The sequence below is a fragment of the Strongylocentrotus purpuratus genome, unplaced genomic scaffold, assembly GCF_000002235.5.
Source record: "Strongylocentrotus purpuratus isolate Spur 01 unplaced genomic scaffold, Spur_5.0 spur5_scaffold_5, whole genome shotgun sequence".
Taxonomy (NCBI): Eukaryota; Metazoa; Echinodermata; class Echinoidea; order Camarodonta; family Strongylocentrotidae; genus Strongylocentrotus; species Strongylocentrotus purpuratus.
Window position 1 is genome coordinate 2,843,975 of NW_022145611.1, and position 19,758 is coordinate 2,863,732.

The 19,758-nt window shown below is 35.4% G+C and overlaps 1 protein-coding gene across 1 annotated transcript; it reads right to left on the minus strand.

Annotated features, from left to right (window-relative positions):
* Positions 1-312: 312 nt before the first annotated feature.
* LOC755969 (aldose 1-epimerase-like) lies at positions 313-18,328 on the minus strand. The gene is made up of 7 exons (XM_030998448.1): positions 18,298-18,328; positions 5,616-5,770; positions 4,123-4,332; positions 3,599-3,683; positions 2,817-2,964; positions 1,485-1,659; positions 313-629 (listed from the first exon to the last, which is right to left on the minus strand). The coding sequence occupies exons 1-7, from the start codon at positions 18,326-18,328 to the stop codon at positions 552-554; spliced, it is 882 nt and encodes a 293-aa protein (XP_030854308.1). The 3' UTR covers positions 313-551.
* Positions 18,329-19,758: the final 1,430 nt, after the last annotated feature.

A 19,758-nucleotide genomic window follows, 5' to 3' on the forward strand; every position in this document is an offset into this window, starting at 1 on the left:
AAATCACCTTTTCCAAATCAATATATGTGTACGCATGTTATAATTCTATTCTTGATTACTAGAAATTCCAGCAGATAAAATCCCTGTTATATCATATATTTTATTGAGTTATCAAATCTGAAATCATCTTTTCCAAATCAATATATGTGTACATATGTTATAATTCTATTCTTGAATAAAAATACAAATTATTGCATTCGAAATTTGTTATTGATTAGTATTTTTAAAAATTACTACTACATATATTGATATCAACATAGGTCTACTAGTAGGTTTAATGATTTGAAAAATATCTGTTTATAGGCAAATAGCTTTCTTATATCTACATTTTATTTCTTTACATATTCAGCTATATGATTGGCACACTGGTACTCTTCCAATAACTATCACTCACAAATTCTTTCTGTTATTTTATCCACAAACAGACCTGTTTATACCACATTGATTCTGAAAGTAAACATAGCAAACATCAGAACCAGTTATTATTCCTCATGAATGTTGCATTGTTGCAAAATACAGTCATCATACCTGCAGCAGAATGCGGTGTTATTCTAGTTCCAAGAAAAGGCAAAGGCAGTCAGATGTGTGTACATGTCACCAGGCTGTAAGATGCAACTTGGAAAGTTGGGCTGAAGTTGGGGGAAGATAATAGTTTATATTCTTAAATGCAAACATACACACAAGCGCGCACACACACTCACACGCATAAAGAGTTTAAACAGATACACTAACAACAAAAAATGAGTAAACAGATCGTGTAAGAGACGGCGATATGGATAGAACTATGATGTGCCATGCAGCATATGAATATGAGACAGGAAATATATGTGGTGAGAAAAAATGGAGAAGAGGTGAGAAACACGGTGAAAGAGAATAAAGAATGATGGAAATATTTTGTATTATGATAAATAGGAAATATTTTAATGTGAAGGTGAGAAAGATAAAAGAAAAGTGGGAGAAATAAATTACTAAAACAGAAAAGACATTTTTCATTTACTCATTTATTTATTAACCACTTGTGGGATGGAACACCCTAGCTGATCAGTACCAATGTGGATTTTCACAGGGGTCTACACACATTAAAAACAAAATGTAACAAAACAATCACAGATAAATGAAATATACAAAACTAAAAATCAATGAACATACATGTAATATAAATATCAAGTTCAGAAAACCAAAGAGAAATACATGCACATAGGAAATACATATAATATAAACATAAATAACTGGACACACACACACACACCAATGACGTGATGAATGGAGATGGAATAAGAGAAAGAGAGAGGAGTAATGAAACTAAAAGTGATGGAAACAAAACATTTTGTTCAATAAATGGGAGATACTCATTTACGAGAGGCAAAATTAATTGATCAATTGCTCTTAAAAGGAATCAAATGATGCAGGACACAACTTAAAAATGAATAAGTGACATAAGCGTTGTCGATCCATCTTTCATTTCAATAAGAAGACTAACTTACCTGGTTCACGGCATTTGGATAGAACTGAGATTCCAGACAAAGAGCGCTGTGTTTAGGATAGATTGCGCCACACTTTCCCACGGTAGAATCATTCAGATAATTGGCAGTATAGAACTGAATACCAGGTTTGGTCGTAGAAACCTCCATCTTGCGACCACTTTCCTTGTGTGTGACGCTGTACAGGAAATATAAGAGTAATTTATGGTTAATAAAAGCATATAATAATACCTGCAGCTGTCATAGATTTTTAACTAAATTACGTTTAGAAGCTTTCGGTAACACCATGACTGTGAAAGTATTCTTTTCGTCAACAAAAAAAAGGAAAGGCAAAGGAAAACAGAAAGCCTCCAGTCGTAAATACCCAATCACCATGGAAACTTACAGAAAACATGTAGAACAGAATAATATTGTGGACTTTTGATTCAAGTTTTTTACATTTGTTAATTAGCTGTAAAACAGGGATGTCAGTTACGAGCACCACCCCCCTCCCCCCCCCCCCCCCCCATTTTCGGTTTTGTTGGTTTTCTCGAGCTATGTGGATTAAACCTACCGATATACCTGGTGAAACTAAAGACAGCTGCCTGTCATTCTTCTTTCATATTTTAATGTAGCTCATCATAATCCACCCCGTGCATAGCTCATCTATAGTGGTTTACAGTTCTTTAAAGTTCCTTTCCCTTCGTACATTATATGTTCATTTTAATGAATGTATTTGCTAATATTTTGTGTATTGAAAAAGGATAAAATATTTGGTTAGCCTAGATGTCCAATGATTTCTTTCATCGTTGTCCTTCATCTCTCAAAGAAAACAAAACATTCTTATCTGGAGTTTAAAAGAAAACTTATCGTATTTTACTTATTTTATCTCCATCTGTCGTTTTACAATGGAATGAACGATACTTTTGATTGATTATCATTTTCTATTAGAAGTTTCTTTGAAGAAACAAATGAGTTGATCAAGCTCGTATTAGGCTCGGTCTTACTCTAACTAAATCAGATGGATTAGATTGGATTGGGTTGGATTTGTTCTTATTTGTTTGTATTTACTTTATTGATTTCATTTTATTTTATTTTATTTTATTGATTTGTTTTACATAACATAACAACATGTAAATAATTAGATACATTATAACATGAACAAATATGTTAGGAAGGATCGCCATTCTCAGCTGCGTCATTACAGCATGGCTGTTCTACCCAGGGATCTTAATGATAAAACAAATTAACGAGAGAAAATAACATACATCATAAATAAATAATTGATATATTAATACAACATATTAATCATTGTTCTTTCTATTTTAACAAAAAAGTTTGAAATGTAGGTATAACTGTTTTACATACATGACGCAAGGTTTTTCTGAAGATTTCACACAGAAGTTATGGTCATATCCTAATCCTGGTACTTCGTTGATCTTATCCCCGATTCTGGTTGGACTTCTCAGATCAAACACTGTATCATCAACCGAACTTATCTCACCTGATGTAAACAGATAAATAAATGAGATTGTAATAATAGAAATTGGGTAAAACAGTGGCTAGGTAAGTTGCAATGTTCTTTTTTTAATACATTTCAGTTCATGTACTAGGCAGAGACAATAAAAGAAATATCTCAAACCGTTTTTTTTTCTCCGAGTGGAGTGTATACATGAGAATTTGTAACAAATCAAAACCTCCCAGTGATAAAAGTATACACCAAATTTCTAAATTCAACCCCTACATTACTTCTCACGTTTTGAAGTTATGATTTAACAATAACATTCAAAGGTATGAATAAAGTTCCATCCAAAATGTTAGGAAAACCAAGGTAACGATCTAAGCACTAGTTGAAATTTAAAGCATGTTCTGGCATTTTCATTTACTAATACATGTGTTAAATATGAAAAGTAATTCAAATAATTTCATTTCAACACACTAACAACATTTTTTTTGCATGATCGCTCTTCGAAACTGTAAAATAGATAGGTTAATGCATTTATCAATCAGTTTCATTTTCACAGATTCAAGTTAAATAATACTGTAATAATTATATTAAACATAGAAGGTCCACAAATGCGTATTACAAGAACAAAATTACCGAAAGGAAGATATATTTATTGACATTATAAACAAACCTGATGGGATAGTTGTCTCTATTACCATCGGTGTGTACTTATCAGCGTCTATCTCCACAATATGATCTGTAACGCTGCCCGAGTCCTTGTTTTACATGAAAAAAAAAATACAAAAAATGTCAAATAAGATTTACCAAATTGAATAGGAAACGACATCCTTAGAATACTATTGAAAGGCTCTGGATGTACCATATAAATTGATTAGGTTTTGAAAACTGATCCATACATTGCTAATTTGGCTCGCACTTTCTAAGTCTGTGGTCTGGAGCGACATTTGTTATGAAAAATGCCACTTAAGTGCAAATGAAAGGGTTGCATAATTTTGGGCAATAATTATATGGTGTCGGAATTTTCAATAAAACAACGTTTAACAAGAAAATGTAAAGAATCTTCAGATTCAAACATTGACCGACAACTATGATGGGAATTTCACAAATCTTCACCTTTCTCAGTGCGGAGAAACATCTTTACAAAAAACTTTACCCCCCCCCCAAAAAAAAAAAAGCAAACAAGCAAAAACTCACGTGACCCCCGAGGTTGAAGTACGAATGGTTGGTAAGATTGATGGGTGTGGCTTTGGTTGTCTTGGCAACGTAGGATATGAGTAGCTTGTTATCATCTGTTAGTTGGTAGTTGATGGTAACGAAAACTTCCCCTGGATAACCATTCTCACCATCAGGACTTGTATAGCTAAAAGATACACCAGTTTCCTCGATGTGCCCCTCCCAAAGCCGCTGTAATGTGCATGAAACAACCCAAACTACAATTATATTACTTAGGTAATGCAAAGTTTTGGGAAATCTTGTAAATTGGATGGAGAGTAATTCTTTACAATTTTGATATATTTGGATGCCCTTTTGGATGTATTATAAGCACTATAAAATTTAGCCCCTAAAACACTTCTGCTTTCGATAAATAGCGTTTAAGGCCATTCCATGGTAACTGCGACCATAAAAATCTCAGAATATTAAGTTCTGATACATAATTTCCAAACGAGAATAGCAAACCGGTCGATTGTAGTCAAGAATCATTGTTTTAAAGCTAAAGTAATATCAGTCTTGAGAGGGAGTTACACAACATAGAGAATTTATTATTTACAATTTCATCAATTTAGACTCGATTTTAACCGCAACAACGATCATTGAATATTGTATAATCGCAATTCTTCTTATATGTTCATTTGAACCAAATCATGACCCCATACCAAAACTTTGTATTACCTTTAATATTCTTTTCAATCGAATAATATGACTGCGACAATTACGGCAGACATTCTGTTACAATTCGTGTGGTCTTGCTGAACATATCATTTTGTTTCATAATTATTATTATTATTATTATTTTTTTTGGATTTTTTTTTGGGGGTACTATTCTTAGCTTTTAAAAAAACACCTGCAATGCGAAAAAGTATCATTACGCCATCTAATCTAAAGTTGTTTAACCATCGTAAGCGATGACTTTCTCTTAATCTCCTTTTCTATGATATTCTGGTGTCCAGCTATTGAAGGAGTATAGATGGTCATTTTATATATATATATTTTTTTAAAGCATTTATAGATCTTTGTATAATTTATATCTGATCGAGACGATCTGCGTAAAGATCTTTCGTTTCATTTTTGAACATGATAATAATAGTAATGATCGTACGAGGCTATTTTCAAAAAGTTACAAATAGTAACAATGTCTAACAATTAATGCTTATATTTCACCTGATTTTAAGACAGATTACAGTCCATACATGTAATACGATTTTACAAATATGCAATAGCATTTTGTTTTATATACCAAATGATTTGTAATTTGTATCTAATTATTTTCTTCTGTGTTTTGTTCGCTTACTGTTAAGGTTTATATTCATGATTCTTTTTGCATTTAACAAAACAACCAAATAAGGCCTCACGGAAGACCACCACAATTCGTGATATTGTGCTACCCTGTATAAATATCAGAATAAAATAAATAAATAAAAACTTGAATAAATGTTGGTTATCGTACAAAAAGTGACCTATATGCTTACATGTGAAAAGTTGATGACACCGCCATGGATATGGTTTGATCCATCGTTGATCTCTAACTGGTAATGAACACCATCCAGTGCGAACTGACCCTTAGCTATTCGGTTTACTACACGACCAATCGTCACGCCAAAGCTAGGCGCGTTAGTCTCATAACCTGAGGATTAGAAGGAGAGGAGAGAAATAACAAAGGCGATAAATGATTAAATTGAAAATGAGTGAATCAAATTAATGAATGAATTAATGAATTATTTAATTAATATGGTTATTATAAATGAATAAATAAACAACAACAAAAAGTATATGAATAGATAAATGAATAAATCAATAATTATATAGATAAATTAATCAATGAACAAAGAGAAGATCCACTAAAGGAAAAAGGGAGAAGTATTAAAATATGGCACCTGAAAATGAAAGGAAGGGAAACGAATTTTACTTGGTTTAGTTCATCATGCAATGCAACATCATGAAGGTGATCCCAAACACCTGCTCATTCTTTCTGTCTTTCCTTATTTCTCTCTATCTCTTTCTCTCTCTCTCTCTCTCTCTCTCTCTCTCTTTCTCTCTCTCTCTCTCTCTCTCTTTCTCTCTCTCTCTCTCTCTCTCTCTCTCTCTCTCTCTCTCTCTCTCTCTCTCTCTCTCTCTCTCTCTATTACCTATCACAGTCTGTTATTCTCTCACATTCCCGCACAATAATTATTGAACTATCTGTGGGGGAGTCCACAAGCGCATACGGGCACATTTTCGCGAGGGAATGGGGGGGGGGGGGGGGGGGGGGCTGACGCTTCTTGCTCAAATATTAACTTTTTTTGAACTTGTTGTAAGCAAGGTAGAAAATACACCGTTTTTATTTATTTCTTTATATTATTTTGTCGTCATAAAAGAATACAAAATATAATATCGCTTCCCGTATCTTATCTTTCTTATAGTTATAGGCCTATTATTACTTCTTATTCGGGCACCTTATTAACGAATATGAGGAAATTATGAAATATCAATGTGAGAACAGTATATGGTTAATAATCGGACAATTCTATCCAAATATGAGATGATGGATGTTAGAGGGTTACAGCAGGACCCCCCCCCCCCCCCTCCGCCTTGTACACCTAGCTACAAATTGTGCCAAATATATACGTAGTATACATTTATAAATAAACCTAGGAAATATTGTTTGCAAACAGATCACATGCCAGACGTCACAAGGCACTAGCGCAACGCGAAAACTTTCATCCAATCAACTAATCCAACTATACTAATCTTTAAGTTCGTTGACATCACAGTACGTTATGTCGGGGGCCGGTGCTCCCTGGTAACAGTGTTTTCTGTTCATGAAGCATTTACCATTGTTCTGTTCTTATTGAAGTTCCTCCCCTTTCGATCATCTCGTGGATGCCTTTACATTTTGCTTCCTTACGATGCCGAATCAATATGTGGTTGAGAAAAAATTATGAGGGGTTTCTAAAGTGGAAGGTAGGAATCGTAAATCGTAAATGTTGCCACGTATGTAACAGGTCAGAATTGAACTGTTTTGTGGTGTAAAGAATGATTCTATATCTATCTATTTCTAATCAATATCTCCTCAGGAAGTGAAGAACAAGAAACTAAGAAGTGTATATGTTTATAATCTTTGTACTTCAAAGAAGTATAACTCCCACATATTCTGAGTGTGAGTTATACTTCTTTGAAGTACAAAGATTGTAAACATATACACTTCTTAGTTTCTTGTTCTTCACTTCCTGAGGAGATATTGATTAGAAATAGATAGATATAGAATCATTCTTTTCACCACAAAACAGTTCAATTTTGACCTGTTACACATAGGTTAAAAATTTGAAGCTATTTTATTTAGTAACACTTTAATTTATGAGGCAAGCTATATAACTCTAATGCTGTCATGGTATTTCGAATTACTCAATGTTGATGACAATTTGACGGACATTATTTTGATCATCATCTCGGTGTGTTCCCTCAACATCAAAATGTGTTGGCATAATGACGGAAAATGAATGGTGACATTTGTAAAGCAGCGAAGGAATACAAACGGTTGCTTCGTAGAAAGATGTTTCTATACAGCAAATCTCTAAATGATAATCTCAGATCAACAAAGAAGACAAATCCACAGGAGTATTGGAAAATTTTGAGTGGTAACTCTGGAAAGCGAAACAAAAATATGGTCTCGCTGAATGATTTTCTACATCACTTTCGTAATCTGAATGTTGCTCAAGATGAAACTGGTGCACTACACCAAACTGAAATGGTGGCAGACTTGGTCATAAATGATGAATTGAATGCTCCTATCACTGTTGAGGAGGTTATTTTGATGATTAAGAAATTGAAAAACAATAAGGCATGCGGTATTGATCAAATTAGAAATGAATTTTTGAAACATGCAACCGGTAAGGTTCTGGAAGTGATAACAATTGTTTTTAATATAGTTCTAGAAAGTGGAATAGTGCCTCATGATTGGTGTGTTGGTTTGATTGTTCCAATATTTAAAAACAAAGGGTTGGAGAAAGATCCAGACAACTATCGTGGTATTACCCCTTTAAGCTGTATAGGAAAGTTGTTCACTTCAATATTAAATCATAGAATTACTTTATATTTTGAAAGTGAATCTGTACAGAACAGGCAGGTTTTCGTGAAGGTTATTCCACAATGGATCATGCATTTGTGTTGAAATCTATACTGGATATTTATTTGTCAAAGGGAAGAAGGATTTATTGCGCCTTTGTGGATTTTAGAAAAGCCTTTGATATGATAGATCGAGCATCCCTTTGGTATAAATTATTATTGTCAGGAGTAAACGGCAAGGTATTTAGAGCCATTAAGAATATGTATGCCTCTGCTAAGTCGTGTGTTACGACATGTGGTCAAACCTCTGAAACATTTGCTTGTAATATTGGGGTAAGGCAGGGTGATAATTTATCCCCCTTACTTTTCGCAATTTATCTTAATGATTTTGTTGGATATATCCGAACCAAATTTAAAGGTTTACAGTATTTATATGATGAAGTGTGTTCTGATGTTCTTGATAAAATTACTGATGAAGACTTATTTATTAATTTACATTCATTGCTATATGCAGATGATACAATTATCTTGGCAGAAAATCCAGAGGAACTCCAAACGGCTTTGGATGCTCTGTCTAACTACTGTGAGAAATGGAAATTGCGTGTGAATACTGAAAAAACAAAGATAATGATATTCTCTAGAGGAAAGGTACGCAAGTACCCAGTTTTTAAGTATGGGAACGGTATTATCAATGTGGTACATGATTTTGTGTATCTTGGGGTTAAATTTAATTACAATGGTAATTCTAAAAAGGCAATATCAAAACAGGTGATTCAGGCAAGAAAAGCCTCATTTGCAATGACCTTAAAGGTGCAAAGGTTAAGATTATCAGTGTGAGTTATTTGATCAGTTAATCCTGCCAATACTGTTATATGGCTGTGAGGTGTGGGGTTTTGAGGATTTAAGCCAGATTGAAATTTTTCATCGCAAATTCTTAAGGGCCATACTGAATGTCAATAAATATACACCTGACTGTATGATTTATGGTGAGACAGGCCGTAATAAAATTGATGTTCAGGTTAAATGTAGAATGGTAGGTTTTTGGCTAAAAGTAGTCAAAGGAAGTCATTGTAAATATACATTTAGATTCTATAATCTTTTAAAGTTACTTATGGAAAGAGGTTCCCAGTCTCAATTATCTAAATGGTTGTCATGTGTAGAGAATACATTCAATAATGCTGGGCTAGGAAATGTGTGGCAAATGCAAGGAGATGGATTCAGTAATACATGGATTCTTCATGCTCTTAAGCTCAGGTTGACTGACATGTCAAAGCAAGAAATTATGTCAAATGTTTGGTCAAATCGCATTTGTGTTAACTACCGAATTATCAAGAACGAAATTTTATTTGAAAAGTATCTGGTAAAGTTGAATAGAAGAGGTGCAATCACTTTGTGTCGATCATGATGCAGGTCACACCGCTTACCAATTAATAATGGAAGGTTTGAAAATAATCCTGAAGAAAGTAAAATTGAATGTCCTTGTTGTAATTTAAAGGTTTTTGGAGATGAATTTCACTATATTTTTGTCTGCCCTTTTTTCAAGAAAGAAAGGCAGTTATACCTAGATAGACAGTTTGTTGTGAGTAACCCTAGCACATTTCACATGGACAAATTATTTAATAGATCTAGCATTAAACAATTAAGAAAACTCGTAAAATTCATAAGAGTAATAATACAATTCTTTTCATTGGTTCCTAAGGCTGAAAGGCATGGTCCTATTTTTGTTAATAAAAGTGTAGTAACTCGTTGTGGTAGACAAACCAAACCACGTGATATTTTAGACTTATAACTTTAAACTGTATAGTGTATACTTAGTCTTTAGCTCATGTTTATTGTGTTTTAGAAATATAAAAATGTATGTATCATGTCTATGTATTTTATTATCATATTTTACTTTGTTTTTTATATATCTTTCTGTATTGTGTTGTAAATATGTTGTGCTCTCATACCCCGGAAGTGGGTCGATAGAGTCAATAAAATCTTATCTTATCTTCAACGAATGAAAATATTCGCACTATTGAACGAATGAAAGAAACATTCATTATTTGTTTTATACAACATCGAAGAAGATCTAATAGAACGTTAATCAACAAATTATGCTTTACTCCTTAAATTAAAGTTGGGAGTCAAGCCTTCTCGATTACATTCAGATTGCCTTCGCGTCAGATAAACGCAGGGATACGCGCACGGCAGAGAGGTACGCAGTCTGCATATAACCAAAAATGCACGGCGCATATTATAACCAAAAATGCACGACCGTGCAATATAACTCTTATTGAATATCATGTGACGAACAATCCTCCAATCAAATGACAAGGATCCACGTAGGTGTTGTGTTGTATAAAACCATTTATTAAATGCTTATACAAACAGAAACCACTGATATTGGCTCAACCGAGGAGGGGGTGTGCAGAGCTTATTCGCCCAATGATATCCATAATAGCCAGCTCCTGCATGAACGAAAATGTCTACTTGACTTGAGAGCTAGTCCATATTAAATTTAAGAAAGATCCCTCGTAGTTCCAAATCGCCGTGACCCCTCCCCCGGCCCCTCAAAAACAAAACAACAAAACCGCCATTGACACAATGAGCCTCGAGATCTGAAGTGTCAATGGAATCATTAAATCCTAACTTTGCCAGATTCTGGTGCCGCTCCCCACCGCTGAATGATTAGGATCAGTAGCGTACGCAGGATTTTTTCAAGGGGGGGAGGAGGAGGGGGGGGGGGGGGGGGGGGGGTAAGAGGTATTTCTTTTCTTTTTTGGGGAGATCTCGAAATTTGAAAATTTGACATTTTGATCCGTTGGGGGGGGGGGTGAGGTCACCTTTTTTAGGTCAGCCATTGGCATAATTTTTTATTATTATTATTATTTTTTTTTTTTTTTTAATAATAAAAAAATATCTCAAAGGGGGGGGGGGGTTTGCTCCAAAATACACACATAAAAAAAACCCTCCCCCTGCGTACGCGCCTGATTAGGATGAAGGGTATACACCAATATCATGTCCGGCGCTCTTTACCCCCCCCCCCCCCCACATCCCCCATTCCTTGTCTAAACTTTGCAAAGGGCAAAGGTCCATAGGGCTATACATATTTATTCTCTATATATATGTGACATTATTTTGAAGATGTGCATATAGAATGAAATTAAACCACACTTTCTTCGTATCGAGTTTGGAAGGTCTTCTTGTTTTATTCATTATTTTCTTTTATCACGAGTTTTTAGCGGCCCTGCGTTCATTTACTTCAACTGATCTCTCTCTCTCTCTCTCTCTCTCTCTCGATCTTTCTCTCTCTTTCACCCTCTCTCTCTCTTTCTCACACACACACACACACACACACACACACACGCGCACACATCTAAGCCTACCATTCGCTTTGATATGTTATTCTTGTTATCTGCTTCATTAGGATTTCAAGAATGATGGTGGGAAATTATCGTTGAGTTGTATTTCCCTGATTCCATTATTAAATTTCTTAGATTTAGATAGCGATGCATAAACACATGTATAGCATTTATAATAAAACGAAAATCGAATTTAAAAATGTAAAACAAAATAAAATAGAGACTGGGAAGCCAGAGCCTAGCTGTCATTACGTTAACCAACATAACTAAAATAACATATTAACATTTGCAAACCGAAGATTTGGAATGATCTAGATTCGCTAGTATACCAGATTTCAATTACTGAGTTGTGGGATATATTTAGTTGATATATATTGGAGCCTCTCCCCCAAAAAACAAAAAAAAAAAAAAAAAAAGTAATAATAATAATAATAGATAAATAAATAAAATAAATATGTCTAGGAAGAGACTTAAGGTTTGCACTTGCTGTGGGGAATGCCCGCTATATGACGTGTTTAGATTTGCATCACAATGCCCACCAGGATCACAAAAGTGTAAAATACGTATTTTACACTTCTGTGATCAGGACCGACTCACTGAGCGAGAGATATGAATTACTTTGTTTGTTTTGTCAGCTGTTGTTGTGTGAATTTTCCTCTAGTTTCATTTTTGGACCACTTGGTTCGACAGATGTGCACCAGGTACCTGCTTAGAAGAGACCTCTCATGTCACTTGTTGCCAGTTACTTTTATTTGAACTGTGTAAGATTATCTGTGAATCCTTTTACATCGGCTATCATTGGATAAATATTTCTGAGGAGAGGGCTCGACGTCTCATTCCACGATTCATTTTGCATTGAATACAATCTAGGCAAACAGTGAGTATGATTATGTTGATCTAACCAATAGCCACTGCGTAAGTTCATCGGAATAGAGTAACATACAATCCATGTTTATATTGTATAAACCCTAAAGCTTAGTAATTATCATAAACAATTTGAATAAATGTTATTAGTGGTTCTAGGACACCTACCCTCAGGACATCCACCCCCGATAGCCACCCCAGTCAACTACCCCCTAGGACAACCACCCTAGGACAGCTACCCCCTATAGGGCAACCACCCTCTAGGACGACTTCCCCCCGGGACTACTACCCCCGGACAACTACCCCCAGAAAACTACTCCCTAGAACAACTACCCCCGGACAACTACCCCCAGAAAACTACTCCCTAGAACAACTACCCCCGGACAACTACCCGCAGACAATTACCCCACACGACAACCATCCTCTAGGACAATCCCCCTGGACAGCTGTCCTAGGGGGTAGTTGTCCGGTGGGTAGTTTCCCGGGGGGAAGTCGTCCTTGGGGTAGTTGTCCTAGGGGGTATTTGTCCCATAGCTGTCTGGGGGTGGTTGTCTGGGGGTAGTTGTCCGGGGGTAGTTGTCCTGTGTGGAAGTCGTCCTAGAGGGTGGTTGTCCTATAGGGTAGTTGACTGGGTATGGTTATCCGGGGGTGGATGTTCAGGGGGTAGGTGTCCGGATACGGTTATTAGTATCGTGAGAATGATGAGAAGGTGGACTATACCCACATTTAAGCATGACTTAAGGTTACCAAGTCTATACCTGGGCAAGGATAAGGCATTTTGGATCTGGTAACACTTGGAACATCATCCTGTTCGAAACGATTCTCCCAAAATCCCCGGTACAAAGGACAGTGGACTTTTCATTATTTTAATGAACCTAAGATAGGTCTTCCGTTGAAGATGTGTTGTTGTTTGTTGTTGTTGTAGTTTATGCTCGTGGTGGTCATTTATGACAACTTGTCGGTATGCCCAAATTTAGATTTTAAAAATAAATAAATATAATATGTAATCTTCTTCATTCCGGGTTCTTGGAGCGTGAATATCATCTTTCATTAATTAAAAGTGTCATTAACTGAAGACTAGTTATTGGAATCATTTTTCAGTTATGATAGGTTTGTCGGATTGTTCTTGTATAACGTTCATTTTTCCAGCCATGTTTGCATCGAAGCCAAACGGAGAAATATGCTCAAAGTTACTAATGCATGAATTTGTAACTCCCTCAGTTTCCATTGTAATTTTCCTCTTTTCAATCTGTTCCGCTGAAAAGCTTTTGAGCGCCTTTCATCCACGCTCTCCGAATTTCCTGTATGTAAAACTGGTGTGTGTGACCAACATAACAAACAATTCAAGTCCTTTTTAAAAATGCATTTCTTTCGAAATTTTGTCATTTTTTTAAAGAGAAGATTTGAATGCCTCAGCTACACGAAGCTAAGCAGTATAACACAGTGCGTAGCAAAAACACTATACCCAACTTAAGTAGCTCATCATTAAAAAGTAATAATTAAGGTGACATATGAATCATTTTTTTATGGTAGAGGGTTGTTTCCTGTCTAACGATACCTTATTCATAATTGTCCTGCCTCGGATGAATTAGCACCATGGTTTTAGTTAGTGCCATCAAAATCTGTTTGTACCGAGTTTATTCTGATGCACATAATGTAGGTCAGGCTATATTATTAAAGCAAGCGTTACTTTGGTGTTAAATCTTGTTCAATGTTAAACTCTGTTTTGAGCTTCAGTGCTTCATTGTTTAAAATGATCCACTGTTTCTAAGCGTTTACATGACCTTATTTCAATCCACAGGATCACCTTTAAATATTTTAAACAGCCTTCTATCTATTGTCTCATGATCTATAAAATCTCATTATTTCCAATGCGCCACCTCACACTCTTACATTGAGTAAGGGGCATTATGTATTTGTCTCGAACCGTCCATAACAACCTAGAATGTTTACTCTCCTCACAAAGTCAGTATATACAAGAAAGAAAGTCATGACAACAATTTACAAAAATATTTACAGAAGACTTTCTTGTAGAAGATAAGTAGATAGCATCTATGCATTTGTCCATTTTACAGGCGATGCAAGAGAAGCCAAGATTGTGTCATCAAAGAGAATAATATTATTAAATAATTGTTTAATGAGCCTTTACTTGAGTCTGATTCGACCTCATTACCTGTTCTCCTCTTAAGGCATAACATCAATGCGAATATGTTAAAAAATTGTTTTCGAAATGAAATAACAATGCGTGGATGTGTTCGAGTGTGTGAGCGCTATTGTTTGTGTGATTGCGTGCTTTTTTAGAGGATGCCAGAGCATAAATGAAATTGATTAATAAGTACACAACATATCTGTCATATTTTGTACCGGAGACGGATGAATCTTATGTGATCATTTGAAGTGCCCACAACTTGAGTATTGAAATACGGACCCATGTGTTCTTCAACATATACATAATATATATGTCTAAATATACTTTGTCTAGTTCTGAATTTTGTTTTACTAATGTAGAACGCTGACATAAAAATGTTATGGTAAATTCAGGTTTTCTCTATCTTTTTTAACATCAGCTTAAAGGTACTATGTCCCTTTTGCAGCCAACCTCAAATTCTGTAGAACTTTGCAGGAATTATGAATATGTCATGTATGTCCTATCTGTGAAGTTTAAATGTTTGCAGTGTCCTAATATTCAAATTATGCAAGGAAACCCGTTTACTTACTAGACTTCACTGTCAGACACTATTGAGTGAGTGACTGCCTTTTGTTTTCTTCTTTGGTAATAACATACATGAAAAGAGTTGTAAAGGGTACATGAGCATTTTTCTACATCAATAACCCACTTCTTGTGATGGCCAAAATTAAACTGATTGAATCTTTGCGCAGCATAAAACTTACGACCATTCGGTACAATGATCTGAAAATCAAGACTATGACTTATTGGCTCTATAGCTCCTAAGTCGATTTGACAACTAAAAGTCGATATTTTCCCACTTGAAGACATTTTCAAGCCCCACATTATTTAGGGAAGTTCTAAATTAGTATTATCTTTCAAATGCCGTTGGAATTTAACCTTTTCATCATTTTGGCCTGCAAATGGGACATAGTACCTTTAACGGTTCAAAGCCCTCTTAGGTTTAAATATAGCGTACCATATTTAAATGCATAAATGTAGTTCAGTATTTACGTTTTAGGGTTTTCACTATAACCTGAATTGCATTATGATCCATATATATTTCTAAAATCTTGTCAAGGATGGTGGACTTGAATATCAGGTCAAGTGCCATAAATCGAAGCCAAAATATTGTTTCCATTCTTCACTTCAGCGTTATGTCTGTCTGACTTTTCTCGTATATTATTTTAGCGAGGAATGTTTGTATCAAAACGGAACGAAGGAATACCTAAATTTAGACATGCTTACAATTCCAAGAGTTTTCCTTTGTAATCTTACTCTAAAGAATCTATTCAAGAAACAGGTTTTTGAGCTTCTAAAGCAGGGCTCCCACTTAGCCGAGTTGGAGCCTCGAGTTGTGGCGAGCTGGCGCGATCTTATGGCAAGCAGTTTTATCATTAAAACATATTTCTTTATGTCAAGAATTCAATTCTTGATATCACGAAATCGAATTCTTGATATCAAGAATTACAATTGCTTTACAACATAAAATTATTTCTTGATAACAAGAATTGATTTATTGATATTAATTAATAATAAAACGGCTTGCCATAAGATCGCGCCAGCTCGCCACAACTCGAGGTTCCAACTCGGCTAAGTGGGAAGCACCCACGCTTCTCGGGTTATTGTCTATCTAAATGTTCTCGTATATTTTTATGGCCAGGAATGTTTTTATCGAAGTGGAACTGAGAAATACCCCAAATTCAAGTTCCCACACAGTTTCCATTGTAATTTTACTCTTTGGAATCTAATCGACAAACAAGTTTTTGAGCTTCCAAGCACCCATGCTCAATAGGTTACAACTAGTGATCATAATTTCTTTAATATAAAGCCTACCAGCGTGAATATCATTACAAATTATTTCAATCAAGGTATGTTTCCTTTCAGAACAATCCTTTCAAAAGTGTTTTTCTTTCTTCTTTTACCCCAGCCGCTGTGCCTAGATTTATGTGGTTTCCAGGCAGAGTCACTCTTCTGTCTGTCTCTCTCTCTCCCTCTCTCTCTTTTGTGTTGAGAAGGTCAGGGTCCATGCGTAAACCCATATCCTTTATATACTCTAAACTAAGAAGCAGAACGAAAAGCAGTACACACATAATACATTCCCTAACACTTTTAATTCAAATTCTAATATATGCGCATAGATTTCCTTGGTAAAGGAAAATTTTACTTGGTAAAATGTGTCATCGCAGTTTATAGACCTATAGTGCACAAGAGCAACAAAACAAATACATAATAATAATAATAATAATAATAATAATAATATTAATATTCCGCTTTTGTATAGCGCTTAGTACGTCTAGGATGTCTCTAAGCACTTTACAGATAAATTACTATTATCCCGGTCATTGGATTCAACATCTCCACTCCCCTGGGGAGCATTCCAGCCAGGCGCTTATATACTTGACGCTCAAAAACTGTTTGACCGGGTACCCATTTAACACCTGGGTGGAGAGTAGCAAGTGCATGTTATTTCTTGCCAACGGATATTAGTGCCGTGTCGGCATTCGAACCCTCGACCTTCGCATCTCAAGTCAAGCGCCTTAAACCACTCGACCACTCCTACAACACAGGAAAATCTCGGTCTTGTGGGTCGTAAGTCTAGTGAACCCTCACAAAAGTTGTCTCATGGCACACAACACCAATATTGTCGGTCCTGTAGAATGTAGCATTACAAAATTAATTTGGAACACTGAAACAGGTTGTTAAAATGTATTTATTATTGTTTTCGTTTTAATTTTTGTTTAACTCTTACGGTGACAAGGGTTTTTGCTTGTTTCAAGATTTCACCCGAACTCAAGCAATGTTGTGTGCAATTTATTATAAGAATGTTATCACATTTTTTAATGATACCAAGGATCAGTTTTACGAATCAAAATTATTTGTAAAATATATCGATGTGTTTCGTCTTAATTCGTTACGAATATGTTCATTAGTTGTTTTGCATTGTTTACTATTGTTAAAAGCTATAATTGGAAAAGATCTTTTGAAAAATTTGGAATTCTCTCAAAAAAATGTTTATAACTGCATACAACGGTGTCACGAATTTACATGTTTATGATAATTATGCAAATTGTGCACGTATGCACACATTTTGGTAAAAACGGAGATCACTAACAAACACAAACCATGGTACGTACATGTACATGGAGGTACATAGTTATGTTACATAATACATACATATGTATTCATTTGTGAGTGTTCAAAGTCAGTGATAAATGATCACTTAAATCATGAAACCCCTATCACTATAATTATGGAGGCCTATCCGGTATTGGAACCCGGGACCTCTCATACCCAACACAAGAATCATTTCCCATTCGTTTACCATTGTCCAAGATCTTGTACACAATTTGCTACTTTCTCAAAAATATTTAGAATACTTGACTTATGCTCTAAACAGTTATTTAAATTGACCACCATTTACGTTTCTCTTGGTGAATCAATGCGTGTTAAAAAGCACTTCGAATGTTAACGTAGTCTCTGAAACACGAAATTTGTCAGGAATATACCTATTTACTAACATATTTTTTTGATAACCTGAACTCTTACCCGAGGCTGACCCGACAAAGCAACACGTTATTTAATCAGACTTGATTATAATTATTGAAGTTCATTTATTAATAACAGGTTAGTAATGCAATAACTCGTCACTAGGTCCCCAGGAAAGAAACATCTATAACATTTTTAATATGTAAGCGAACCGGTCATTTTTTAGGACTTATGACCCAGTTAAACCTTGAGCTGCCATACGGTCGGTGGACCCCATGTTTGTGATTATTTCTCATATAAGTATTTCTATTTATATGTTGACATTTCTCCACAGCCTGGAAACCATACACGATGGCAAAGAGGCTGAAAATGACCGAAGATGAACCCCCGAGTCATGACATACCAATTACAAGGTACATATTATGTTAACCATAAGTCCACTGTGATGCATGTATTATTATTAAACTTGCACTGGTCACAAAATGCCAATAACTGAGAAAGACCATTTATCACTTTTGAGGGTAGTATACGAAGAGATTCGATCATACACAGTATAGGTTATTATTCTTTAAAATGTTATCCGAATGAACTATTGGTAGTAAATATAAACGATGGTCGATACATGTTGTGAAACATGGAGGTGCGTTAGTGGAAATGAAAATATGTCGTTATTCGTTTTTTCATTTCAGAGGGAAAGAAATGATAGACACCAAACCTTACAACGAATCTTTTTATCAGTACACTAAAAAACAGATAAGATTATATTTGCCCTACAGTTGACCATTATAAATGGTAAAATGCTCAAACGACAGCCTCCTTTCAATTCAATCAAAGCATTACTATGTAAACATGCAAATACATACGTGACTCCGCACCACAAAACAACCAAAAAGTCATATAGTGTGGTTATCAGTTAGAGCCTAATTTAGCTTTTAGAATTTCCTAAAAGAATATTATTTTTTGACTCTATTCTGGCCTGTTCGCTTGATGACATCACAAAGCTGTTCGATGTGATTAATGTCAGGGGATCTCGATTGCTACTCCGCGCGCTCGAGCCCGTTAGCTTCCAAGTAGTGGTTGGTGATTTGGGCACGATGTGGTCTATACCATTATCGTCCATAAAGACGAAATCCTTTGCAATGGAAGCTGCGTATGGAATCACATGTGGCTCCAATACCTCATTGAAGGACCATTGGGCTGTTAACGAACCTGAGGTGTTTCTCAAAGACTACGATCGACTTTAAGTTGGACTTAACTATGGCAGGCTGTTCATGCCACTGTTTGCCTTTACCATTTACTGCATGGCATTGGTCTCTGAAGGGACGTATAAATCGTGGTCACAAATCTACAGAATTTACATTTTTTGATAGTTCATTATTGTAGGAAAAAATATTGTCTAAAGATCATAATTGAGAGACCATTGTGAGAGCAACCAGTGGCACGGATGACCTATCATAGTTAAGTCCACCTTAAAGTCGATCTTAGTCTTTGTGAAACACCCGCTGGAATGGCAGTCCGTTATGCCATTGGTTCTTAATTCACCACACATCATATTGTTGTGTATTGTTTTTATAAACATTAACAAACATACCTATTCAAAGTGATATGGTTTTCACCCATTATGTGTACTGCGGTGAGATTGAGAGCTCATGGGCAGCCAACAGGAGAACATGTATTTAATTCATGTCTTTTAAATTTGAATAAAAT